The 27,972-nt window shown below is 40.2% G+C and overlaps 1 protein-coding gene across 3 annotated transcripts; it reads right to left on the reverse strand.

Moving 5' to 3' along the window:
* Positions 1-3,574: 3,574 nt before the first annotated feature.
* Positions 3,575-25,049, reverse strand: prkcha (protein kinase C, eta, a). Of its 3 annotated transcripts, none has more exons than XM_056393967.1 (14): positions 24,331-25,043; positions 19,493-19,556; positions 16,257-16,413; positions 16,130-16,164; positions 15,948-16,030; positions 15,191-15,350; positions 14,960-15,093; positions 14,658-14,789; positions 14,212-14,385; positions 11,454-11,608; positions 7,633-7,771; positions 6,803-6,991; positions 4,198-4,344; positions 3,575-4,068 (listed from the first exon to the last, which is right to left on the reverse strand). In XM_056393967.1, the coding sequence occupies exons 1-14, from the start codon at positions 24,679-24,681 to the stop codon at positions 3,919-3,921; spliced, it is 2,070 nt and encodes a 689-aa protein (XP_056249942.1). In that variant the 5' UTR covers positions 24,682-25,043; the 3' UTR covers positions 3,575-3,918. The 3 variants fall into 3 exon arrangements, with proteins under 3 accessions (XP_056249942.1, XP_056249943.1, XP_056249944.1); XM_056393968.1 differs by having other exon boundaries at positions 15,191-15,323; positions 24,331-25,042; XM_056393969.1 differs by lacking the exons at positions 3,575-4,068; positions 4,198-4,344; positions 6,803-6,991 and adding an exon at positions 7,003-7,513 and having other exon boundaries at positions 24,331-25,049.
* Between the last annotated feature and the right edge of the window lie 2,923 nt (positions 25,050-27,972).

Consider the following 27,972-nt stretch of genomic DNA (forward strand, 5'->3'; position numbering starts at 1 on the left):
AGTGGAATTATGAATGAAAACAATTGCTTGTGTGTGAACTCCATACATTACGAAAAGAGAAAAGTGATGATCTTGGTTTAGACTGCCCAAGTTTTCACAACATTTGAGCCAATGCTGCAAATTCGTATGCCATTGTACACAATGAGCTACAAATACAGAGTTTGAATATAATTGTTATTAGAAAGTAAGGAAGCTTAACATTCTTTAGCCAGATGTGTACACATGAGGGATTTCTGTTAGACTCCACCTCACATTCACTGGCTTGCAGATGGTTTTGGTAATTTTCCTGTACCGCTTTGGAGATTTCTGCCCAGTCAGTCCCCTCCCCTCACCACTGTTGGTCATATTTGGCAGTTCTTCATGCCACCTGGGATTCAGCTCTTACTTTTGAAAAGAAAAATGAAAGGAAAACAATGTCCCAGTCACCTCAAAATCTTTCATATCATATTTCATCCCCTTACTTAGAACATTTTGGTTATTACATTTGGGAATGACAATCAGGCAGAGCTTTTGCTGTCACTTCCCAGAACTGTTGGCTGGGAGGGATAACACCTCAGTGTTAGTGGCTGCACTGCAAAGTTTGACTTGAGTTGAAAGAGTGTGGCTAAGAAAATCAATGAAAAGCGTATAATATACTGTACCCTCAGTTTATTAGGAACATCTGGCTAAAGCTAATACAGTCTAATAGAACAGCCCTGCAATAAGTCCTTCATGATGGTTATAATGTTCAGTTTTTACTGAAATTGCTTAAGAGAGGTTTTGATTCAACTTTATGGTAATTTTGGTGGCTGCAATTGTCATGCTGTTGGATTATATTGCTTTGTATCGTGCATCTACTAAAACACCTCTCTGCATAATGCAATACAGTTCTATAGCACCACAAACTACATCCTCATCAGTTATTATACAGGTGAATCAACACCTCTCTAAAAGTTTTTAATAAAAACTGAACATTATAATCTTCACAAAGGAGGATTTTACAGGGCAATTAGGTTGCATTCATTTTAGCTAGGTGTACCTGATTAACTGTCAAATGAGTGTATAATATATGGATCTTCTGGATTCTCCTGGTTGTTGCACTACAACAGCTGCTGCATTTCACCAGAGATGACTGCGCATACAGATTTATTTTGCCTAACTGGTTGTGCTTGTATTTAATATAGAACCCAACGCTGAGTGTAACCGGTAATTTTCAAGATTACTCAGCTATAGCACATAATGTTTATTTATTTAGTCATTCTGATTAACTTCATGATTGTCTGGAAGTTGTCTAAAGGTGTTAGCCACACCTTGTGTCTGTCACTTCAGAAAGGTGAGTACATATTAACACCACTATAATATAATCTAAACCCTAGCAGTCATCTTTGTAAGAGCAAACTGTTTGGCACAGCCTTTCTTTGGTGGTTTAGGAGTTGAATTTAACTACACTGGAGGAACTCTCTGCTGTGTAATAACACCATTACCACACTTCTGAAAGGAAAATGGTGAAATGTACAAGAAGAATTGCATTGTCATTGTAATTATGGTCATTGTCTGGTTGGATTATCAGATTATTTTCTGATGAAGCACAGAACATCCAAAAAGTGACAAAAATTCAGATTTTTTTCAGGTGATGACTTAGATAATGTCTTTGTGTTGAGTCTTCTTCATTATCTGTTGCTGCTTTTGTGGGGTATCAATCAAACAGAAAGGACAGCAGAGTCAAACTGGTTCAATCAAGCAGTGCACAGACACTGCTGGCAGCCATCAGTATGTCTCAGTAATGAGAGCTGAGACAAGGCTCCTAAATCTCTTCTCTCATTCAGACATTACCCGAGGAAAGCTGCTGAACAGGGCCACATTAATGGGTAAACAAAAACTCAAGTTGTTTAATCCAATATCCAATTCTTTGTATAGCACACACCAAATATCTTTGTTCAGGAAAACTTAAAGTAGATTAGATAGCTGCTGTTAAGTCCCCAAGATCAATGCACTTCTAAATCTTGAGTTAGTGATATTTGTGGTGAATCAGAGTCTTAACAGGGATTGAAGCAAGGTAGGAAGAGTCTTATGGCAACATTAGAGTCTGCTGGCTCAAATTTAATTTTTTAGTAAGTAAATAAAGATTAATTTGTATTAGTAGAGCAGCTCTTTGTTTTGCTTTGTCCAAGCATAGAAGCAGAGTTTTCAGCTTCATACACAGGCATTTCTGTATCTCAAGCCACCAATTTACAGTATTTAACGGTGCAATCCTCCACAGGACAGAGGACTGAAGAGATAAACAGATGTGATGCGGAGCCTGAAGAGACTTCCTCCCTCAAGCTAACAGGAAGACACCATCTCCGTCCTGTAAGGTCAAGGAGGGTTATTCATGTCTGAGCAGATTGAACTCGGTGCACACAAGATTCCACACAATGCAAGTTTCTTTTTTTTCCCCCTTTGTTGTTGTTTTAAGTTTCAATTTCTATTACCAACCACACACAGTATACTGTATTCATGCTTCTGCAAGTGGTACAAAAAAGCAAGATTGTGTTTTCCTGTTTCTATCAAAGGCGACAACACTGTCACTGTGTGGCTTCCTGTTTATTCTCTGATGGTTTGCAATGACGAAATGATCTACCGAAGGCTCCCATCACATGATTGGCCAATGCTACTGCAGGCCTCTTTCTTTCTCTCTCTCTATCTCTCTCTCTGTCCACCTCCTAGTTTCCAATTTGTGCTCTCATAGAGAGGTTGGTTTAAATGTTCAGAAGGGAGAATATTCTATAACCTTCTCATATTTGCATGTTTGAAAATGGCCCCATGTGAGTTCCCATTACCCAGGCAGTCTGCCCACGGACCTGGAAGCTTTCAAAGACTCAGTGTTTGTTGAGAGACTGTGCGAGTGTGGAAGAGGAGAGCAGCACACTGAGTGACCTTCAGAAACACCAAAACTCATTTTATACTGGCAATTGCCATATACCATACTCACATTCTTCTTCTGTTCAAGTAACTGTGTGGTGAAATCTCCAAACTTCTGGGTATTTCGCATCAAGCATGAATCACCAGAGAGTTTTCACCTCAGATGAAATCTTGCATCATCCTCAACATGCCTGGCTGATCAACAGAGAGTCACCGAGACAGATACCAAGTTTTTGTTACTGCGTATAACTGATGAATAAATAACAAATATTGCCTATTATCTGAAACAGACTCCACTACCCTAGACAAATCATCCTTTCTAACTTAATTAAAACTTTAACCTAATTTAACCCTGTTATATGTGGTTGTGTTGGATATGCTACTTTTATTCCCAAGCAACATTTAAGTTTGAGCCCTTTTATTTTGAAAGTGGAGGGACTTGCTTTCATTGAGCCAGTGTGTGTCGGTCTGTGTGTATTTGTATTTTTCCACTCACATCATTGAGAAACTATTTCATCTGCTCACTCAGTCCTTCCAGGATTTTAACTGGCAACTCGACTTTTCTGGGAATCTCTGGCAGTCTGTTTAAAACTATGCCATTATGCTCCAAAAAGTGCTTTTTCATTTGAATTAGCTGGAAGCAAACTCATCCGTCTGTATGAGAGCAAATGTAAAATAAAAATCTGATGCTGTACACCTTTGTCAAACAAGTTTAAAACACATGAACATGTCAAATACTCTACACAGACACTTGCACGAATGTGTCCCAATCAAGCAATAAAACTACATGTCATTTCAAAAGCTGATGACTCGGTGCTTGCTCAGGAATTACAGGAGTGGTTAAGAGTTCATCAGGTGCAGGCCCAGTTCTTGTTGAGTATGTTCTTGGCTGACCCCACTGCGCTTTACACCCTCCTGTCTGTGGGGAATGTGTCAGCGTCATACTGTACATGTCACTCTGAACCGTCTTAGACGAAGCTATTGACACTGATAAGGGTGAGACAAGTGCAGGATGACTGGTGATCAGTGTGGAGACTCTTAGCTCTCCAGCAGTTCAGGTGAAGTGAAGGAGAAGTTACGAAACTCCTCCTGGTTGATCGACGGGATCATAGGGTCATCAATGGGTGTGAGGGTGGGTTCTTCCTGAGTAAAATCTGGGTCAAAGTTGTTGACGTCCTCTGGTGATTTCTAGAGGAGAGTAATAAACAATAACTCATTAGCAGCAACATTTTAGCAAAAAAAGTCAAACACTATGTAACGTCTGCAGAGTTATACACACACTACCATGCCATCAATAAAGTCATTCATGTGACTTACGATCCTGGGCTTGAAAGGTGGCTCTATTGCTCTACGATTCAGTTTCTCCCAGTCGATGTCTGTGAAGAACGCGTGGCTGGTCACGGCGTTCTCTCCGCCATCTGAGGCCACACAGCCCAGACGCCGGGTCGGGTTTTTGGTCAAGAACTGTAAAGAAAAAGATGGATGAATTTACAGACACTTAAGACTAAATAAGGGATCAATAAATAATCTGCCCCTTCTCAAGAATATGAACACATAAGAACAACACAAACAAAATTTCCACCAGATTATTTATTCATGATGTTGTCAAACTGAGGAAATGTGATGAGTTATTCAACTAGATCCCACTAGATTTTTCTGGAGTAATGCCAAGCTGGACTCAAGCCAGTACACATCCAGTCAAACCCCACCCCCTGACTGACGAAAACACCCCCACCCAGCATGCCACCTCCCATAACGCTTCAGCAGAAGAAAGTTCAACTAGGTTCAATAAAGCGTAACTAGGGAGTCTCAATTTCCTTGTGTTGTACAATAAACAATAGAACAGTGAATCACCTTTTGAACTCCAACTGCTTCTGTACCTCCAAAGTCAAGTAGGTGGGAGAGAAAAGAGGGAGCGGCCCAAACAAAATAAACTAAAAATTAAAAAACTTGCTTTAACTCGCCTCTGGAAAGAAAGTAAAAAAAAAAAAACCAAATGTGTTTTTAGACAGCTCATCTTGGCTAGGAGTCTGCACACACCTCAGGGCTGGCGGTGGCATTCAGACAAGGCCACAACAAACTAACGAGCCTCCATCTTCACAGCGACAGCGGCCAGATTAACCCGAAGTCACTGGCAAGATTAATATGCCTTGCCATATCAGCTCCAAATGTTATTAACTACCCGAGACTTGGCCTAAACAGCACTGGATGCCTCAGCAAATCTACGTTCACAGAGTAAAGAGAAAGGAGACAAGATACACGTCAACACAGGCAAAGAAGAATGTCACAAAAAAGAAGATGAAAAGGAGTGGGATGAACTGAAAACACCATAGTGTTGTTTTTGCGCAGTTCAGTCTTCAAACTCACAAATCCCACATGCCTCACATACCACTGATAGTTTTCAGAAGCATACAACAACTTTGGATTGATGTCCCAGCTTAAAGGCAGCTTCTGCTCCCTGTTTATACAAGAGCAACATGATCAAGATTGCCTCTTTTGGATATGGCAAAGGAACATTACAGTTTAATGCTAGTGTAGTTGCATGCAGGGATTTGCAGCTGCAAAAGCCTGATTTTGATGACATGATTTGTAGCTAATGGGCTAAAATATTAAAGAAACCACACCAGTAACCCCAGTATGGTCGCTGAAGTGTAATTATCTGGGAGTTAGACAGACCAGCAGGGGTCAATCAGTTCAGGAGCCTACAGACCACAAAACTGAGGAAAAACTATTTCACTGAAGTTGATGCCATCTTTCCATGGCTACAGCTGTGCCATCCTCACCACCAGGCCTGCCGTGTCAGCACTTCCACATGAAGAGGCCGTTCTCCATTACACCAGCAGAATGGCACAATGCAATCAGAAAAGAATACTTGTGCTGAAACTATTAGTCGATGATTTAATCAATTAGTCAATTTAATCAACAATTGTGACTGACTCTATAAATCATTTAAGCAAAAGTATAAAACATTTGCTCAATCCAGCTTCTGAAATGTGAGTATTTGATGAATAAAAAAAATCAACAATGAAAGTAATTGTTTGTTTTGGCCCTCATTAATTTATCATCTGATTATTAGTAGACACATGTCTATAGAGCAAAACAGCTAAATAACCTTCAGTTATTATTAAAAAAGTCAGATATCCTCACAAAACCGTGACAACCAAGCCGACTGAACCCCATGAACCTGCCTACAGGAACATGGAGAACCTTGCAATGGATCAACCTTCAGTATAAATAGTGCAGTAGTGTTCAAATCCACTCACACTGACATGCATCTTTATGTAACGTGTGACACTGGAAGCAGTAACACAAATCAACATGGGAGATTGGCTTGGTGCTTCCTCGAGCATGCTGGAATAACAACAGGGATAAGAGGAGGAGAACAGGGTGCAAAGAGGGGAGGAATGGAGGAAGGTGTCGTTGTATTTATAGCATGTGTGCTGTGGCTGGCCACTGGACCATGCCTTAATATAGTTATGTAAGAGGCCCAGGCCAAACAGCTGGCTGGCAGAGCTCCGCAGGGCTGCCAGTCACTATGCAGTCACAGTGTCCATCAGTCTAAAGGGCAACAAATAAAAATCCCTGATCAAACCTTTGATATCTTAAATATATCTTACTGCGGCTCATGTAACACTATCCAGAAATGTTTACCGCTTATCGGTTTTCTCCACAATGCTGGTCACAAATCCAGTGAGACATTTCCTCTATCATCAGTTCAGTTAAAAAAAAACTTCACAGACATTTCCTGCAATTGTATAATGTGGATTAAGTCCAGTAGAGGCGGCCTGAGGAGTGTAAATATCTGCCAAAAAGACAAAGACTACAGCAAGAGCTGGGTTTCATCCAACTTTAACTATCATTAAATTTTTTCAGCTAATGAACCAACTAACTGTGGATACAAAATGAATAGATGCGGACTCACAGCCTTGAGTATATTCACTGCTTCTGTGCTGAGCCAAGATGCATAAACAATCTCTTCATTGAGGATGGATTCAAAGAGGTCATCTTCATTTTCGGCTTCAAAAGGGGCGTGTCCTGACAGCATCTCATACAGTAGCACCCCAAGAGCCCACCAATCCACAGAGGGGCCATAGAGCATCTCCTGGAGGATCTGGGGAAACATGTCACAGCACACCAATAAAGTTACCCATCATAACTCAGCAATAGAGAGCCTCACTGCAAATTTAAAACCACTCCATGAGGCTCAGTTAGCAGATGTATTTGATTAGTAAGTTGCCAGTGAGGCTACACTGAGGAGTACGTGTTGAGGATAGCAAAGAAGCCTTTCATAAATCCAGACACGCGGTCTTAGTCGGAGAAAAACCTCTCAAACATGGGGACACAGACCATCTTGGTCCCTCATTATGAAATCAAACCATGCCTGTAAAGCTGCATTCTGATGAGGGGATTGGGGCTTGTCAAGTCAAGGGCGGCGTTCACAAGCTGACCTCACAGGTGCGCTGCCTTCCAGTTAGTCAGGAAATAGTTTGGAGTGACCGGCAGTAACCACACAGTTTGTTTTGAATGAGGTGGTGTGATGGAGAGGGGATGGGACTGGAAAATGCATCATATGAACTCAGAGAACCTGTGTTACAGGAAGCCACATGTGGTTGAATGTATTCTTTGCTGCAATCTGTTAAAAAAAGTGCAGCAAAGTATCTAAAAATGCCCTGGATCATAAATGTGGAGGATAAAGGATCCAACGGTCTGTAGTTAGTAGTTATGAGTGTGACTGTGTGAGTAGGAACTGACCTCGGGGGCAATGTAATCCGGGGTCCCACAGAAAGTTCCTGTGGCCGCACCTTCAAATATGCCTTCTTTGCACATGCCAAAATCTGCCAGTTTACAGTGTCCGTCTTTGTCAAGAAGAACATTGTCCAATTTTAGATCCCTGAAAGGCAAGACAAACACAGAGAAAAACAGAAAATGAATTATTTAGTTTGAGGCATTGTTATCCAGCAGACACAAATAGTGAATAGTAAAAGCCTGAAGCTCATCACATGCTGTCATTCAACTGACGCCAACAGCTGCTAAAATGTTAGTTTCTGCTCAGACTCCAGTCGCAGCCTGCTGGTGTTGTTTCTAATTATATCTGACGGAGGTAGAAATTTGTGGTGAGACAAAAAGAAAGAGGTCCTCTGAGGACAGTGAAGTTTCTGTGGCAGCAGGAGACATGAACAGACAACTCCCTGACCATGACATGGCAGCCAGGAAAAGTCTGACACATTCAGATGACCACTAAGGCTGCCATGAGGGGAAAAAAACCTCTGATGTCAATATTTATTCTGCTTCCAGGAAAATCCAAACTTGAGCTATTGTTTTATTTTTGTGTTTTTTTTGTTTTTGAACAGATTCAACTTACACTGTAGTAAATTAGATGCGGTCACCTGTACTGGAGGTAAATTAAGAGTTAGGATAGAGGTTCATATTCTACTTGTAAAACCTTCTCAGACAAATGTGACTCTGGGCTATATAAATGAAACTGACTTGACTTAACTGCTAGAATTAACTATTTTGGTATTATCAAAGGAGCATTTGAAGAACTAGCTAGAAAGAACCTCTACCATACAAAAATTTCTTAGGCCTATATTACTATAGTTATTTCCCTCCTGGGATCAATATAGTCTGTCTGTCTGTATGAAAACAGTGAAATAGTTTTGTCTGTTGTGTTCTGTGTGTTGCCAAATTGATGAATAACCCTGCTAATGGGAATCATTTTGTACTTGTTGAAATATCTCATTTAAGTGCAAACTCCTTAGTTTTAGTCTTAGGAAGCAATAATAATGTACCTAAATTATTAATAGTAATTGAATTGAAAATAAAATTTATATCAATATCAGTGGATGTATGTTCCTCATTGCCGACTTTGGCTGTGGATGACCCATAACGAAACACTGGAAAAATGCCGTGCTCTGTGTTCATGTCAGCTGGTGCTTTGTCATCTGACAGAGCGATTAAACCTGCTGAGTGTGGGCTCTGGAGTCGAGCTGTAATCTGTGATCAGGTGACCCAACTTTAGACCAAGGTCATTTTACTTCCCGTCTGGCCATGAAGCCAGACCGAAATACTATGTAACGGCTCATGCTGATGCTAATGAATTACAACATTTGGGACAGGAACAGCAACTGATTTTTTTTCTATTTCCTGTTAATTCCTGCAAAAGATGATACAAGGATTCTGAGTGGTTTTCTCACAAAAGGATGACAAATACAAAAAACAGAAATTCTGAATGTAAAAGAGAGAGGCAGAATGATGGTCAAACAACACTGCTTTGGTTGGATTAATCTGGTTTCTCTTCTCTACCGTAAGCCGATTGTGTAACACTGACTCATAGGGTCATGGTGCCTGTCCATCGTAGCCCAACAAGCAGGCTGAAGAGAGCTGATGCTCACACATCATGACCGCTCACCCAAAGCACTTTCCTGTTCTATCAGTGTGTACATTATTGTATGAATATGTCCAGTGAGAAATGAATCCCTAACCCTGGCAGTTTTACTACCATGCACTCATCACTGAGCTGCACAGGGCCATACATCACTATGCAAATAACCAACTGTAACTACAGCTCCCGCACTCCTTCATCCACCCAGCTCATCACAATAGAAAGACAAGTCTGACTTGGTCTTTGAACGTCTTTCTACAGGAAGTGGGTCAATCGGGCACTGTGGTATCCATAGTTACAGTAACATCTGGAACCCCTACAACACTGAGTGAGTGAACTTTGTTATAACTTACAGGCAAAGAGAGATAGAGTTGCACTAACATGAAAATTTCCAAAGAAGAGAAGAGGAAGTGCTGACAAAGACTATGATGCAAAAACTGTGCTTTTTTTTGATTGTGGTAAGGGGGTAATATTACATCTGGAAGCATATACATATCAACTTGAGGTTATACCACAGTGATTCGAGTCACAATCTACTGTATATTTTACATGATAAATTAACACAGTCTTAAAATAATGGGATGAAGTTATTTCATTTTTTTTTTTAAATATCCTGTTCCCTCTTACATGGTTTCTTCTCTAACAGAGTGGTGATGACAAAAGATTGTATACCACGAAATCACACCTCTATGGCACAGTTGCAACAAAACTTCATAAGTCTCACAAAGGCAGACTGTTTCAAGTCTTTACTGTCAGTATACTTGTACCCTTGTATGTATTTTTCAACTTCTTTTAGAGCAGGACGGTAACACGAAACATCGACACACCGCGGCATCACCTGAGAAGCTTCAAACCACAACTTTACCTAGAGCTAAAAGGGCAAACAGAGATAACGAGTGGAGTCACGAGAAGACATTCATATTACACAACACAGTGACTGAGGCTACAATTATACTTTAAGGAGGCAGCTCCTCTTACACTGACCTTAATGTGTGAGCTGCTACTTGGCTCGTTATTTAAGTTATAGCATGCAAACTCTCTGTGGCCTCTTAAAGCCAAGAGTCATGCTATGCGGTGCAGGCTGACACAGAACACACGGACCACTAAATATAACTCTGGGTTTACTGTTAGTTCACATGATGCCCTTCTTTCTTATCATCGTCATGTACTGGCAGGAAGCCCACTGCTCTACCACCCAACTCTGCACTGCAAGTAGACAACAGCATCCGGAATAAGGTCTCAAAGAATATACTCTCATATAAGGCAGGGTTACGAGCAACAACATGATGAACATATCAAATCAGAACATAAAATTATATTATCAAAAGAGCAGTTCACAAAAAAATTAACAATGTAATCATGCTGATGTGCACTCCATGGCAATCCATTGTTATAGTGTGCCTACTGTTATAGGGTATCCCCAGAGCCTTGAGGAAAATATAGGTGATGTGTGGCTGTGAGAGCGGTTTGGACAATTCCTGATGGAAAACATTTCAAGAAGGGAGAACATCAATAGTTTTGGGGAGGAGGCTGAGATGAGTTCATATGTTTCATGGTCCCAAGAACTGCAAAGATGTTCTGATGAGCTGAGATGGGAAGTGAGGAAATAATGTCTTAATAGACACTGTGAAGTTAACACATCCATCTTACAAGAGTAAGCCAGAGACTTTGTGTTTCACGTCCATAAAGTTGGACAATATGAAAAAGACAGATTACACAAATGGTCAACAGAGGCCAAAGCACAAAAATTGTATCCTGAATTTGAGTCGCTACTATGAGTCAAGCTCCAAAAACGCTGCATCCTAAAATTTCCATAACACAACTTTAGAGAATCTTTTGTTAAACCACCCGTTTGATAAATGCCAACATCTTTTAAACGTCATGCAACGAATGCATTCAAGTTCATTCGTAACACAGGTTTGTGGTCTCAGAATTACAGCCAGATATGTACGCCTAATGATATTATCAGTGGTTATTGTCTCAGACTTGACAAAGCAAGAGATTATACAGCAGTTTTTTTGTTTTTTTTTAGATCCTGTTCGATTCTTCCTACAACTAAAATAATATTTTATGACAAAAAACAGGCTCAATGACTAGTTAACTATTCATCGTTAGCTTTGGAGACCTCTGTGGACATATACTCGATTTGGGAAAGCAAATTCAACTGTTGTTTGTGCTCCTCGATTCAGACCTGTAGATGATGCCTTTGCTGTGCAGGAACATGAGAGCGGAGGTGATCTCTGCCGTGTAGAAACGTGCTCTCGGCTCTTCAAACTTCCTGGACTTCTGGATGTGAAACATAAGATCGCCCCCATTCACAAATTCCATCACAAAGAACAGACGGTCCTGAAAAAGGAAGTAAGGAGATTACATTTAAACACGTGCACACAAACCACAAGAGCCTCACAGCAGCTCCCGTGTTATTAAACAATCTAAGAACCCATGAACGTGGGCGTGCTGAGATTGCTTCAAGGACGAAACATGACTGCTTCGCATAAATTTCACGTCTTTTTAATGGATTCCTGTCCAACTTACCACACTTTAAAGTCAGCCGGGAAAAAAAAAACATACTGATCAAACCCATTAATCTTTCTTTCTCATTACAGGCTCCGGTCGATATATGATCTAGAAAATGAGACCCTGGGGAAAAAAACACTGCAGGAGAACGTTATGTACAAATCTGGCCGTGAAGCTTCCAGAAGTGATCAGGACCTTCAGCCACAGCTGACTCTTTTTAACTGCTCCGTGGTTTAGATTTGTCTGTTTTTTTTATCCTGAGATTATATGTATAATGTTTAATAAGAAATGTGCTGCACATGCAAAGCAGGCTGAGCTCTGTGTGTGGTCTAGCTTTACGGCTGAATTAATCTTTAACAGTTTCATTTTGACAGTGAAAGTGCTATTTTATCCCAAAAACCTGGTTCCCTGTTTTTACTTCACTAAATAAAGTTGTCCAAGGAGAATCTGTCTGTACTTGAACATTAAAGTAACCACAGATGCCATTTCCTGGGGTGGACATTTTAAATCCACAGCCAGTGAATGGTGCCTCTGGGCTTTCCAAGTTTAGTAAGACCTATCCTGTTTTGCAAGATATTCTCCAAACCTCCGTAAAATTGCTGAGCTAGACGTCGAATTACGCAAGATTAGATTCAGTGTTCAATGTTGTTTGTTTAAGACGAACAGCTGATGACAAACTGCAACACTGAAGGACAATTCTCCAAAGACATCATCATTTGGTAAAAGTGTCCACTTGCCACAACCCTCCTCCTCATCCCCTCCTCCATTCTTTCCATGCCTACTTATATTTTTCCATATTCACAAAAATAGGTCATATTTCTAATAATATCAATGTTATGACACAATTTAAAATCACAGATAATTTGACACTTTAATTTATTCACAATTAAAAGAAATGTTCTTGCTTTCACAACAAAACAGACATTTTTAGTGATGCTGGTGGGACAAATGCTGTCATGCGTTTGTGCGTGGGTTTGAAACAGTGAGGGGAGCAGCGTCACTGATTCAATTCTCCACTACTACTGCTGCTCTATTTTGATCAGAGGTAAAGTAGGCTGGTGGCGGTTCCAATGAAACTAAAGCAGATTAGGTGTCCTGTTTGCACCAGAAAGTCAGGCTCTGCAAGCTGAGCGTCATCCACCTCCTCACAGCCTCTCAGACACGAGACTAGGGCACTGCTGCCACCTGCTGACCAGCTCATGCAAAGCATCATGGGATACTAAACCAAATGAGCAGAAAGATATTTAACAAGTGAATGAGGGAATGTCTCAGTGTTTTCTATGCTCACAACATTACATAAAAAAAATCATATAAACGGCAAAATCTCTTCTCAGAATCGTTGAAAGACATATACCCTCTGAAAACTGTTGATAGCTCTTGTGGATATTACAGAGTAATAGGAACACTGCTCTATAACTGCTCTTGATTTTTTTTAAATATCTTTTTTCAATGCTCTAAGAATAATTCCATTAACCTCAAACGTGCTGGGGAGATGATTTACAACAACCAAAAGTACAGGCATGGTTGGGTACCACTAGAGGGAGTGACATAATAGTTTTTAATAATTTTGGTGAAACGGTTCATTGAAGCATTTATTGATAAGCAAGGCAGTAAGAATGAAAATTTTATCACTGGATGACCACAGAATTTCTATGGCAAGTTCCTTAGTGTGATGTAAAAAGTTTTTTTCTCTCACAGCAGCATTAGTAAAGGATCTTAAATTCACAGATCAGAGATCATTCTAAATATATTGAGTGTTTTATGGTTTCACACTTGTATCTAGTGAGTAGACTACTTGTTGTTCTTATTTATGCCATAATTTGGTCCACAAACATTTCTCAGGCACTGAACAGAAAGTGTCTTCAGTGTGAGACGAGACCAGTTGAACTGCAGTAGGCTCAACACACAAAAGGTTCTATGAGGCTGCACCACACCATGTGCCAACACGCTGATGTTTACCAGGTATAATGTTCGCCATTCACAATCTTTGTTTAGTTTGTTTGCACATTAGCATGAAGCAAAAAGTTCATCTGAAGCTGATGTCAGTGTCATTACTTTGATTAAGAAGTGATGGTGGTGTTAGATGAAGTGTCAGGGAAGTTATTGCAATTCATCCAGAGGGGGACACAGTGTTGAGATATCAAAGAAAAAAAAAAGAAAAGAAAAAAAAGAAAAACACCATGAATGTCTGCACAAACTTCTGTGTCAACTCATGCAGTAAATGTTGAGATATTTCTCTGAATAGGTGAAAACATTGACCTGCTGGTGGCGGTAGAGGAAATATTTCAGTCTGGTGTGAAGTGGCCGACCAGCCGACACTGACAACCCTAGAGCCATGCCTCTACCATGGGCTGAAGAGGAACTATTTGCCTTCACAGTAAAAACTTACCGAACCGTGACACAAGTGCAAGTGTGTGTGTGGCTGTACTAACCAGAGTCTGGAAGCAGCAGTACAACTGTGTGAGGTAGGGGTGACAGCGAGCCAGTGACAGCACCCTCTTCTCGGTCATGGTACACTCCACATCGTCGTCCTGCAAAATTATGTCCTTTTTCAAGACCTTGACGGCAAACACCCGCTCTTTGTTGTTAAGTTTCGCCAGCATCACCTGCAGACACAACGTAAACACAGTCCGACAGATGAGTTTTCTCAGATTCAGCGTCACCTTGATGCCACCTGGGATTTGTTTATTATTAGTACATTTATTCTGGTATTAGAAATACTGACTGATAAATAGTCAGTAAATGCCTGTAGATGAAAGCAGGTACATTTTTTTTCTAGTATCCATGCCCCTACATTTGGCCTTCTTTCCCATTCATCACCTAGGTCATCATTTCATTACACACAGCATTTCTTGTTATCATCTCTCATCATTCCCACCTTGCCAAAGCTGCCCTTCCCAAGCACTTGAAGGAACGTGAAGTCTGAAATCCCCAGCCGAGGGGTCTGCTGCTGAGAGTCTGTACTCCGTCTCCTTTCAGGGGGCACACTCACCTGACTTGGACTTCTGGCCTGTCAGGACAAAAACAAACAAATAAACAAAACACCAGTTACATTATCCTGATTCAAGCTGCATTTAAGTAATATATACTTACTTTATATACTTTATACTCATTTGATTAATTCTGAAAAAAAAAAAACAAAACAAAAAAAAAACAAACAAAACATCTCAGCCTTTGTACCATTGAGTTGCGTTTAGTGAGCCCTCCAGCCTGCAGACCCATCTCTGCAAGCCTATTGGCCAGTTCCACACTGTTGACCCCACAGTTTGGCGCAACGTTGCCTTTGCAGCGGATGTGAACATTCATTTTACAGACTGAAGAGAGAAACAACACAGACAGAAACACTTGTGAAAGAGACACCAGGACATTTGAGATCCTCATTTTGAATGTGAAAGTTACGATGGGTCTTACTTTTACAGTGCAGCCCCTGCCTGACTATTCCCCATAGCAGTGAGCCGCAGTGGTCACAGAAAGTGGGCGACTTGTAGTTGTGGATGTTGAACTTGTGAGGGACGTTGATGCTGAAGCCTTGGTTTACGGGTTGCTGAGAAGAGACACACTGATCTAACCACTGCGAATTACAACAGTATGTTCAACCATGTGTGTACATATTCTAAATAACCATAAATTGCCACATAGATTGCATTGTGAAAAATGTTTAGTTCCTACTGCTGTCATAGTGGGACTGCTTCTGTGTTTTCCTGCATTTTGCTTCTCTATGAATCCCCCAATTGAGAGAAACTTGCAGTGTTCAGCAAACTATTGTACAACAGAGCACAACAAGTATTTATAGCAATTTATGAAAATGCTACAACAAGCATGTGTGGAAAAGTACTGTATAGAACAATGTTCTGGCTCAGTGACCACCTCAAGACAGAAAGAGGAACCTGTACAGTCCGCTGATCACTGCAGGTGTTCATCAGAGGTGTGTGTGTGTGTGTGTGTGTGTGTGTGTGTGTGTGTGTGTGTGTGTATGAGGATACTGTCTTTATCTTAATCTTGTGTGCATCCTGCATTACAAAAGAAAACCCAGCTTGAAAGGTGTGAAATGCCAGAAATAACATGCTTTGTTACTGATCTGTCAATAACAGCATAGTGATACTGTTATTGAACAGGAACTCTGTTATTTAGTTGATTAAAGTGTGTAAACTGACGGTCAAACTGTTACCTGTTCTTTTGCTGGCTTCTTCATGCGTGGACACACTGTGACGACATGCTGGTGGCATCGTTTGTGAACCACACAGGTGCACACTGAAAAGACAACAAGTCAATGTCAAACTCAGAACTCATGCCTGTATGTTTAAGTAGCCGTGTCAAAAGGCAGAAGAGGAGAAAATAAAGTCGACTGACCTTGGCACTGGTAACCCTGCTTTCCAAAAACACCCCTATAACACAGACAGAGACAGTCAGATCCAGTTTACAGTCTACACAGATACATGGAGGCAGCAAGTGATTCGTCCTTGCTCGACTGTCTCACCAGATGAACTCTTTGCAGTGAAAACAGAAGGTGGGCTGGCGGAGAAAAGTAGACATGAACTTGTGTCCGTTGACCTGGTGGATCCTCCGTCTCACGGCCCCCTGCCGCTTCCTTGTAAACTGCTTGTAGGTCTTCTTCTCTTTAACGAGGGCATCATCTAAAAACAAGATGAGAGTAAAAGTTCAAACAGTAAGAGAAGAGGCACTTTTGTCAACAAGTCATAAATCCATACACCAACTCCTCAGGACCACCTAAGAGCCAAAGTTTGAGAATTTAGAACTGATCACTGTTGCCATATTGTGGGATTTCTTTAAAGCAGCAACAATCAATATATAGTTTAAATTAAAATGGATCACATCACTACTTGTATATTAAATGGGTCAACTGTAGTGGCAAAAGAATTAACACATGACTCAGCAGGCCTCCTCAGCTCTACAGGGCTTTATGCATATTTCAGGTCATGGTTTTGGTTTTTTGACCTACAACTTTACTCTTTCGGTTCACTCTCATTGTTCCCAAAGCTTTTTCAGGCCACAGCAGGGAGCTGTTCTAAGCTTAAAAAAACAACAAAAAAAACACCAAACGCCCACTCTATACCACCTGCTAAGCATCGGCCAGCAGACCAGTTCCAAATGAAGGCTACTATCCATGCCTAAATTACTTTATGTGTTATTATTGGGTCCTATGTCAATTATTTCTTTAACTAAACGATGAATTATTTAGGACAAAAACCCAAAGATATTCCATTAAAAATGTTGTAAAAACACTGAAAAGCAGCAAATCAAGTTGGAACAAGCAAATACTTGGCATTTTGCTTGATAAATGACAACAAATTCATGATTTATCTATCAAATAAAAATTCATTGACAAATTGTTGTCAAATAAAAATTAATTGACAAATTGTTGTCAATGAATTTTTATTTGATAGATAAATCCAAGGCGAGGTCCAACATGCCCTGTTTTATGTTGTGAGGTTTTACTTGATGTCATTATTCAGTCCAACATGATGGACACCAGCTTGACAACAGTTGGTGATTGATGATTTTCCATATCTAAAAAATTTAACCAAATATTGTAATATTATCGTTATTTTTTTCTAGATCATAACACCCTAACTATTGCATAAAAAAAATGCATGCCACAATAAAATTTTAGTTTTTTTTTTTTTTAATTACTGAGAATACTGAGAGGGATTTGCTTAACTGTGACTTTAAGTGCATGTCTACATTTACCTTTGTACACATCTGCACAGTTTGGCTCTATTTAGCTCTGAGTAAGTGTAGTCGAGCAAGTGTCTATTCCGAGGTGAAAACCACACATGCATTACGGAAACTTGTCTACTGAGCCCCCTGAACGCCCCTGCAAACAACAGATCTGTGTGTGGTAGGGGTGTGAAAAGAGGGCTTTACAAGTGAGACTAAAATCCTATGTACACTGCACAACTTTTATCATATGCACATCTACAAAGTTTTACTCTAAAAAAGAAGTTTACAGTGGATACTGACAAGTGCAGAGCAATAATCAAATATTAGGTATCAACCTTCAGTGGAATCGTATCATTAGTATGGTAGTATCATAGTATAGTATTACCATCGTGGTATTAAACATTTGATTAGTTTATGTGATTTTTCTCATGTTTTCAATATGTAGATATGCAGTATATCCATGTCAGAAAATATTCTTTTAACACTGTGATATTTGCAGCTGTTGATATTCAGTGCTGTTCAGTGCCTCCCATACCCTCGTTGTGGGTTTTCACCACAGTGATGTGAAAACTTCTGGACAGTTTTTTTTTTTGTCTTTGGCTTGACCTTCAATGTTTGTACAGAGTTTTGTGACAGTATGGTGCTTTGCTGGAAAACAAACATCCCCCTGGACTCTGGACAAACAAATACAAAAACAACAAAACAAAAATCTCAGAATATGTGGTGTGTTAGGATTTAAGATCTTGAAAGTTCAGAAAATGTTGTGTTAAAATAGGTTGAATAAAACATAAAACAGCAAGGGAAAAACACTAGGGGAACCTTTGTTCCTGTGAGATTCTGGTCCATGTTGACATGACTGCGTCACCTCATTTCTGCAGGTTTGTCAGTTTCACATTCATGCCGCCAATCTGTTCTACCACATCCCGATTCAGATCTGGGACTGGGGAAGCCACTGAAGTTCACTGAACTCACTGTCATGTTCATTAGATCGATTTCAAGACGACTTCTGTTTTGTGACACTGCATTAGCATGCTGGACGCAGCCATTAGAAGATGGTAAATTGCAGCCATGAAGAGATGCACACGGTCAGCAACAGGACCCAGATGGTTGATTGGTTTTAAGGGCCCTAAATGTGCAGAGAAAATATTCCACCACCTACACCAACCTGGACTGTTGACACAAGGCAGGTTGGGTTCATGGATTCATGCCACTGAATCCTGCTTCTGACCACACCATCTGCTTGCCTGAGCAGAAATCCAGATTCATCAGACCAGTTCTGGTGAGCCTGTGCCCACTGTAGCCTCAGATTGCTGTTCTTGGCTGACGGGGGTGGAGCATGACATGGTTTTCTGCTGTTGTAGCCCACCATCCTCAAGGTTCAACATGTTGCACATACTGAGATGCTTTTCTGCTCACCACAGTTGTAAAGAGTGGTTATCTGAGTTACTATAGACCTTTCTGTCAGCTCCAACCAGTCTGGCCACAGTCAATTGACCTCTCAGAGAGGTATGATGGCAGCAGATAAAAAAAAAAAGTGGAATTTAATCACAGACTTCTTCAATAAACGTTCAAGGTCACTTCATGCTTGTCTGATTTAAACCTCTCATTGGCTAAAAGATCCAGTGCATGTCCAAGAAACAGGTGTGCCAAACACTGATGCCTTCTGATGTCTGAGGAAAGCAAACGTTCCTCTCATCACAACAAATTAGATAGACAGCGCATACCAGCCTACTCAATTCACACACAAGTATCCATGTATGCATGTATGCAGGGTACACACACTTATTTTCAAAGCCTATTATTGCACATTTGAGCTTTAGGTATTCAATGGCCTGCATATAATAACAATTTAAAACTGCAGGCAGTGTTTCACAGACTAGAAAAGAGAAGACAGTGACTAAATGAGTCAGCATAAATGTTTAGCACTGCAGTTACAGAGTATGAAAAAAAAAAGAAGCAGAAGTGGGATGGTTATAATTAGTCTTGAGGAGAAACACAGGGCTGCATTTAAACCTACAGTAGCAGCCTTACCATCAGTGAAGGATCCATTAAGCGTAATAAGGACGTAGACCTTGCCCTCTGGCTCCAAGTCCATCTGCAGACACACAAACAAAAACGCACAATTATATTTCTGCACACAAGATACCCATATAGCTGATCCGAAACAGAGCAGATGTTAAGATCTATCGACTAAGATCTATAACTAAGGATAAGTAACAAAATCTAACATACAATAAACAAAAGTTAAATCCCCATAAAAAGGCATAATTGATGATTTGAAAGTATATTTGAAACTTAGAAAGAGTTGTTGGAACAAAGACGTTTTAGTTATAGGAACAGGATTAAAAGGGCATGTGAAAGGTGTATTTTTTTGACTTTGAGCATCATTCCTTCAGCTCTAGCTCACTTAAGATGCAGCTATGTAAACAGCATTTTTTTGCATACTTCGGTGTATACGTATTGTCTGGAGGAATTTGGACGCAAAGACAGCACAGCAGGCCAGGCAGGTTGAGCAGGTTGCTGAAGTGGTTATTACCTTATGTTCAGCTGTGAATGATGAAGTAAAAATACGTACAGCGCATCTTTTTCACAGCAATAGGCTGACAGAACAAGATACTTCCTGCAGCAACCACCGACTGGAAACTTAGGTCACTGTACCCTTAAATAAATGCATTAACGTTACACACAGACTCCGCCTGGAAAATACCCCTTGCCCACAAAACAGTGTGGCGTCAAATGTTGCCACTCAGTTGGCACATTTAGTGTAAAACCTTCATCTCAAGGAAGTGTTCATTTCACTTCTTCTCCACTTTTGTTCTCAGTAACCTGCTCATATCCTGTATCTCAATCTATAGTCCAGACTGAAACTCTGACTTGTCCAAGGTGAAGACTTCCTCTTTGTCTGTCATCTTTGGTATTTTCACCTGATAAAAAGAACTAAAAAGCTGCAATGTATTAGGGAATTTCTGAAATTTGTCTCTACTCTGACAAGACAGCTCAGCTGGACAAAAGGAGATATTTTTTCAAGTCTGTCTTTACCTTTTGTTGTTTGTTGTCAAATTCCCTCTTTGTGTTACTATCCCTCTGCTGCAACAAAGATAGTCATCATATTGGCTTTGGAATTGTTTAAGAATTATTTGACTTTAGAATATGTTTTTGGACAGGATGAGGACCCCCACCCTTCCTTCACATAATGATGCTGTAGTTAAAAAGCAGAACATTTAATGCTGCATCACAGAGGAGGAAGTCACTTTTTCTTTTTCTTTTTTTTAAGAAACTGGGTATGGGGCCCTTTTTAGTCAAGAAAGCACAGTACACTTTGCTGGAAAATGTTAAGGTGCCATATTAAACACGCTTTCAGTTTCAGTGCTCCTCAGAAAGACCTACTTCAAGTCTGAGTAACAACTCTCACACCAAACATACCTGAATAGTGATTATACCCAGCAAAATGTGAATGAAGGAGTTCAAATAACTGAGTAAAAAGTCAGAGATGACACAATGTTGTGTCAGGTGGGAGGCAAAGGAAACTGGCCCTGTGTCTAAATGTCATATGGTGGATGTCTCAGATGGATGATGTCAGTCCTGACAATAACTTCACTCCGAGTTAAAAGAAGGAGTTGAGTAACTAACAGATTCCGCTTACATTGAACTTATAAGCCATTCAACGGCAGCAAAGACACTCAGCTTTTTGTGGGGTTTAAGGGCATCAAGCTGGATCATGTGCACAGATGAAAGGGGGAAAAGGGAATTAGAGCATCTGGATAAGAGCCAATAGAGAGTGAGTATTTTAACAGTGAGCCCTTGAGCACTGATCAGATGGTGGGAACACTGTGATAAACAGCAGTGTAGGCGTGTGGAGGCTTGTGCCTCATATGTGAAACAAACCAGCCCAGCACTTCTTCTCTGCAGCAAAGAACAAAAAGCCTTCACAGTTCAGATGTAGCGGATAACAACTTTTAAGTGTGCATCTTGAACTGCCAAAAGTCTACTGCACTAACCAATCACTTCTAAAACTACAGACCAAGCTCCACTTTCACACCACTTCCCCTCAGCGCTTGGGGTCTCAGTGAGGGTTTGTGCAAAGCAGTCTTCAATGTTATTTTTTGTTGTCGTTTTTCTCAATCTATTCGGCACTCGCCCAGATCAAAAATATACAGATTTTTTCACGTTTATGTATTTCTCATCTCCACACAAAACCAATTTATTTACATGAGCCATAAACCGTCACGCCATGCTAAGAGACCTTTCCACACCATGACAGATCAATGTAGATGTCTGGTGTGATTAAGTCAGTAAGGTGTTGTGGTGAGAATCGAGAATTTATTATTAATTTCTATAAAGTTATTAATTTATGTACATATAAGTATGTGAAATTGAGGCAGTTGTCTTTAATGTACAATAACATACAAGCTTTCATGTTTTGTCCTGTTTTACATTTACTGTAAACTCCTTGTTGTATACTTTTTGGTGACAGGCCATTGCTTAGTATATGATAACTTAAAGTTCAGACAATTTTGACAAATTTCTTTCAGGAAAAATGTGCTTGGTTGAAAGAACCTTTGTTGTTGTGCTTGAGGAGAATATGTCTGTAGAATGGAGACAAATCTGCATTTAGTGAGAGTGTTATGGTTCGTAGTCGATACCACCTCAGCCTGCTCCAGGCCTGGACAGGTTCAGGTTACACTCAGCAGCACCTGCAGTGGCTTATAGACCTAGAAAGATCAACGTAAGTGAGAAGAGGGAAACTCCAGTTTGAGCTAGCAGTTTTTGTTTGTGTCTGGAAGTGATTAAGACTTATACGATACTTTTTTTTTCATTTTTACCCTGAATTGTCAAGTGAGCATTAGAAATATTTAAGCACTAAAGTTAAGAAAGATTCTTATTCCATTTACACCTCAATCAACGAAGTACATTTAACAGATGATAATCTATAAATATTCCAGTCTGCTTTTTGATCTTTGGCTCTTCTTCAAGTTTGTAATGACTTTCTATTGGCTGAAAATGCTGGTGATTGCTCCATCTTAGTTCTTTTGGACCTCAGGGCTGCTTTCAACACAGATCCACTGTGTATCCATAAAAGACTCATTGACAGACTGGAAAGGTGGGCAGGAATCACTGATGTGGCCTTAAATTGCTCCAGGTCCTTCCTAATAGATTTTCTCTGTGTGGATGGCTGGCTTAATTTCATGTGCCGCAAACTTATTCTCTAGTGTCCCCCAGGGTTCAATTCTAGGCCCTATTTTATTTTCCATCCATATGCTCCCTCTTGGTGACAATATCTACAAATATAAATGTCCAGTTTCACTGTTACTTTCACTGTTACGCCGACGCAAGACAGCTCTATCAAACCAGGTGACCAGTCTAACAAGCAGCACTCCACAAGCGTTGCTGAAATAAGATATTTGATGTCAAACAACTTCTTCCAATTAAATCATACAAAAATTATTTTAAAGAAATAAAATAAAAATAAAAATATTAACTGTTATTTAGCACTACCTGTATTGAAAACTGCTATACAAATAAAGTCTTTTATATAAAGTCTTATAAGTAAGCGTTACTTTGCCCCTGTGGTTACGCTTGTCATATCGTCATACAACTGTTCATACAGGGACGTCAAATGCTGTGCACTGTGGTGCAACCTGTCTTCATAAGCAGAATTAACACCTTGCCAGAGCAGCAGCATGAATGGTTTCAGACCATATTCAATTATGATCACACTAAAAGCTTCTAAGCCATGTGCAATGAATGTTGCCCGAAGCTTAATAGCATGTTGCCTTTCCTGAACTTGCTTCTGAAATACTGTTCAGCAGGTGTCAAAGCTTTCATGGAGAAACTGCAATATTACTGTGTAAAGAATAGGACCTAGTACATAGGATTTGTGGTAACTTTAGGTGTTTGACCTTTCTCGTATAACTTTAACTGTAAACACAATATGGCTATTTTCAAGTTCTTTGATTAACAATATTCCACTACTACAACGTCAACCTCAGGCTCCGGTTTTTGCCATTTAACCATGAGGCTATTGCTTCTTGGAGTTAAGGTTGGATTAAATCGAGACTGTAAAGGGCCACCAGGCCTACTAGGGCCCCAAAACCAACTCCAATGCATGTAAACTGATCTTAGTTATTTGATTGGTTAAATATTTGTCTCAGAATTTGCACCACTTATGTGCAATAACAACAAAGTCAAATCCTGCATTAGTGTCTGACGTTGTAGAGGGGCTCAATGTTGAAACATCTACTTTCACCTCCTATTAATATTTGTTGATATTGAGCTGACATGGAATATTTGAAGTTGTTTTAAATCAAATTTGTGTGCATGAACGACACATTGAGCACCTGGGGCCAGGTATTGTTCTAGCATAAGAGTATTGCTTGGTATCTGGGTCTCTGATAGGGTTGGGTGAACACCTAGTGATATATTGATACTGTTAAAATCAAGTCTTCTCTTTTTGAGTACTGATACTTTCATCAATGGTCAGTACAGATCAACAACCTGTTTAAGCTGTATTCAGGAATGGTCTCCAGAGGTCAGTGCCCCTTTGGTTCAGGGTGCTTGGACCCCAGTATACGTGCTGGCAAATTTAGTTTACTGTCTTGTGTTTTAATGCATGTGATGCAGCACATTCAATTAATGAATCATATATATATATAGTAGTGTCTGTGATTGTAGTCCTGCAATTACTCAACACTGGATTAAAACCACATTTTGTGATATTGCCCATCTCTGCTCTCATATGGGTGGTGGGGTGGGGATCGGTCAATAGGGTCCCAACAGGAAATTTGTGTCCCCGGGCACCCAATCCGGCCCTGTTCAGACTTATGAGGCTGCACAACACGTTTACCTTGAAAAAATGATTTTTCACTCACCCATCCCTCGAAAATCTCTCCTGTGTTGGAGGATTTGATGAGGTCCTCAAACTGAATGGTGCAGTTGGCCACAAAGTCATCATATCCGATTGGAGTGTCGTGGAAAACCGCCAGCTCGATTTGTTTCGCGTCGTTCACGTTGAGGCAGAACTCCTCGTTGTAAGTCGGCATGTTGGTTTTCTGTTTGGTGTGAGTTTGTCCAATTTTGAAGTCGTCCACCTTCACCACAATGTAAGGGTCCAGGGCTGGAGCAGCTTTATTGAAGATGACAGTGTGGCGGAGGGAGAAGGTTGTCGGCTTCAGGTCCACCGCCTCACCAATCCGGAGCTTCAGATAACCGTTAAACTTCATCTTTGTTTCTTTGTTGTTCTTGTTGTTGTTTTTTTAATCTAACTAATTGAGTCTCACGCGGAAAGTAAAAAAGCATTCAAAAGGCGAAAAAATAAAACAGTTGTTAAAAAACAATTCACGGCTGCTATACATAAACAATGACCAACAACAATGCTACAATAATTTCATAGTTATAATTTCTATATACCAATTTGGCGTCAGCTCGTGCGCAGCATTACATTCATCCTGACTTGTAACTTGTTCCTACTGAGCTCCCGCTTCCCAGCACAAACGTTTGCTGTCAGCCGACAAAAACGACGTCTTGTTTGTGAACCTGTTTCAAGAAGTTTCAGTAAATAGGAAGCCACAACACTGACATGCCGAACAGGGGGAGAACAAGTTCCGCATAACTTGTCACGTAGCGCGCGCGCGCGCGCGCACACACACACACACACACACACACACACACACACACACACACACACACACACACACACACACACACACACACACACACACACACACACACACACACACACACACACACACGACATAACTTCTCAACCTGTCACTGGTGGTTTGGTGTGTCACATGGCTGAATTTGTAGTTCTTGTTTGGAGAGAGGCGTCTGGTACTATACTGACCAAGATGCATCGCGCTGTTCGCTGAAGGTATTGTGATTGCTCACCTGTCCTGTGCTGAGTGAGAACATACCGCCACCTGATGGCAATTATAGTGAACTACATGACCGGACTACAAGTTCTTTTTCTTTCGTTCGTTCTTTCTGTCTTTCTTTCTTTCTTTCTTTTTCTTTCTTTCTTTCTTTCTTTCTTTGATAACGCATTTGTACTACATATCTGTTATTAAGTCATTCGATATACAATAGACCATCACTGTTACTATACCATTCTATATTATCTTATGCAGTATAATTAGTATTGTATGCTATTTTACTGTATACTTTCCTATACTTATTTTGTGTATTACTTTAATTTTGATTTATAGTGAAGCGCTCCTATTTTTAATTTCTATTTTTAATTTCTAATTTCCTGTTTTTTTCCCTTATGCATCTTTTCTCCTGCTGCTGTAACACTTGATTTCCCATCAGTGCTTTATCCTATCTTAAAATTTAATATGTCAATACACAGATAAGTAAATTAATAAATGCATAAATAAATATACAGGTACATATATGAACTGAAATTAGCAAATTTGTATTTTAATATTATCTTTTATTTAACACCATGATAAGAGATGTAGCTACTACTGAGGTTGTGTCCTTAGTGTTGTGTCTGGATATTTGTGACAGTTAATTATCTACAGAGGAGTACATATCCTACAATTACAAGCAAATTACAAATGGTGGATTTTGGAAGCTGATTCAGATATTTTCTAGACTAAATATTTTTACATTTTACTGCTTTTTACAAAAATGTTAGATTAGCTTTGGAACCATATTTAAGGATTGAGTTCCCTTAAATAGCAGTTGGCAAAATAGTTTCTCCTTATGGCCTTTTACTCATGTCACATATAAGCAGATGGGATTTCTCATCTATGTTAGAGAAATTAAAAGAAAAATTCAATTTAAAGGGGCAATCCAGCAATGGAAATTTCAGTTGCTAATGGGAAAATAAATTCAGAAATGATGGCATAAGACAAATATTTGCAATAAATTAATTTCATTCTTTATTTTTTTCCCTAGTCTGTCCTCTTAAATGCTGCTGTATTATCCATGCTATTCTCCCTCTCGTTCTCTCTGTCTGTGCTGTGTCTGCTACATCCATAAATGCCATGATCAAAGTCTTCACTTTATTGGTGTTAGACTTGACCTCTCACCCAACTCTGCCAAATGTCAGCGCTCCACATCTCTCTCCTCCAGCTGTTATGAATAAAGAGCCCAGGTCCCAGATCTTACACATCCCTGGGATACAGACTGTCTTGTAAACAACCTCTCAGACATGACCTTACTGAGCGGAGAAGGTTGTAATTGTGAAGCAGGCAGATAGTGGATTGCCTCAATGCAGGAGTGTGAATACACTCTCAGCTATAAGCAGCAAAGGCTTGAAACTCTCTGTCAGACATAGTAGGTTAAAGTATAACACTTTTAGAATTCATGCTGCAGATCACCTTGACCAACAGGAGTAAACATTCTAGTGTATATTCACTCTAGCTGCCTGAATTAACACCTAAGAGTCAAGGTATTTTAATGGCATTTTTTCGTGTTAACAGTATAAGAAAGATCATGAGTGTTCCTCTTTCCAGTAAAGCTCCTTCCACTCAAAGCTGTTTTGTTGAACTGTCCAGCAGAGGGCAGAATAAGACTGATAAACAAATTTTTTCATTTTTTCCCCCTCACCCTCTACCCCCTCTTCCTCTCTGCTTGCCTCTCTCTTATGATGAAGTAAGTTTAAAAAAAATAAAAAATGTTAAACTTCCTCTCTCCCTTGTTTTCCCCCAGAGCCAGAGCTGGCATTTTTACAGTCCAGGATGATTTGTAGTTTCTTTGTTCTACCGGCGGTCCTCCCTCTTTTTCTCCCTCTGTCTGTCAACTCTGTGGCTCTTTGCCCTGCATCGTCTAACTTTCTCTCTGTAAGTGGTTTTCATGCCCAAATCTTGACTTATGCACCCGTGGACAAACTCAACATGACTGTAGACATCTAAGTGAGAACACAGACTTGTGGGCTACATGTATATATTGTACACACATAGACACGTGCATGCCTTAGATAGATAGACAGGCACGAATACATACAGTACTAGTTATATATCTCTTCAACATGCCAAAATTTTATTATACACAAGCATAACGCCAGCTACCAAAAGCCTCCCATATTTCAGAGCAGACTGATATGACTTAATTTCAGCCACCTGTAGAGTTTCCACATTCACTTCACAGTCTATGCTCCAATTTATGTCTGTGAAACCCAGGACAGCTCAATCCTCTGGCTCCCTGCCCAGGTACACCCTATAGCTGCAGCTAATGAAGCATAGCATTGGTGCCAAAAAGGGCAGTGGGGAATAAGGAGAGTATGGCCCAGATACGACGAAACCTGTTCCCAACTCTTTTGACCCCAGTGAGAGAAATCCTATGGGGCCAGTATACATCCCCACCACACCTTCTGAACCACCACAAACTCAATTACATCCATCAGTCACTGAGTCCAAGCACCAGAATTAACCTCCATCCTACAGTCACAAGATCGCAAACCCCTCCTCAGGTAAGGCTGTATAGAAACCTACATGCTCTACTCAGCCACACATGCGCACGCACGCACACACACACGCACGCACGCACGCACGCACGCGCACGCA

This window comes from Seriola aureovittata, chromosome 13 (genome assembly GCF_021018895.1).
Source record: "Seriola aureovittata isolate HTS-2021-v1 ecotype China chromosome 13, ASM2101889v1, whole genome shotgun sequence".
Lineage (NCBI taxonomy): Eukaryota > Metazoa > Chordata > Actinopteri > Carangiformes > Carangidae > Seriola > Seriola aureovittata.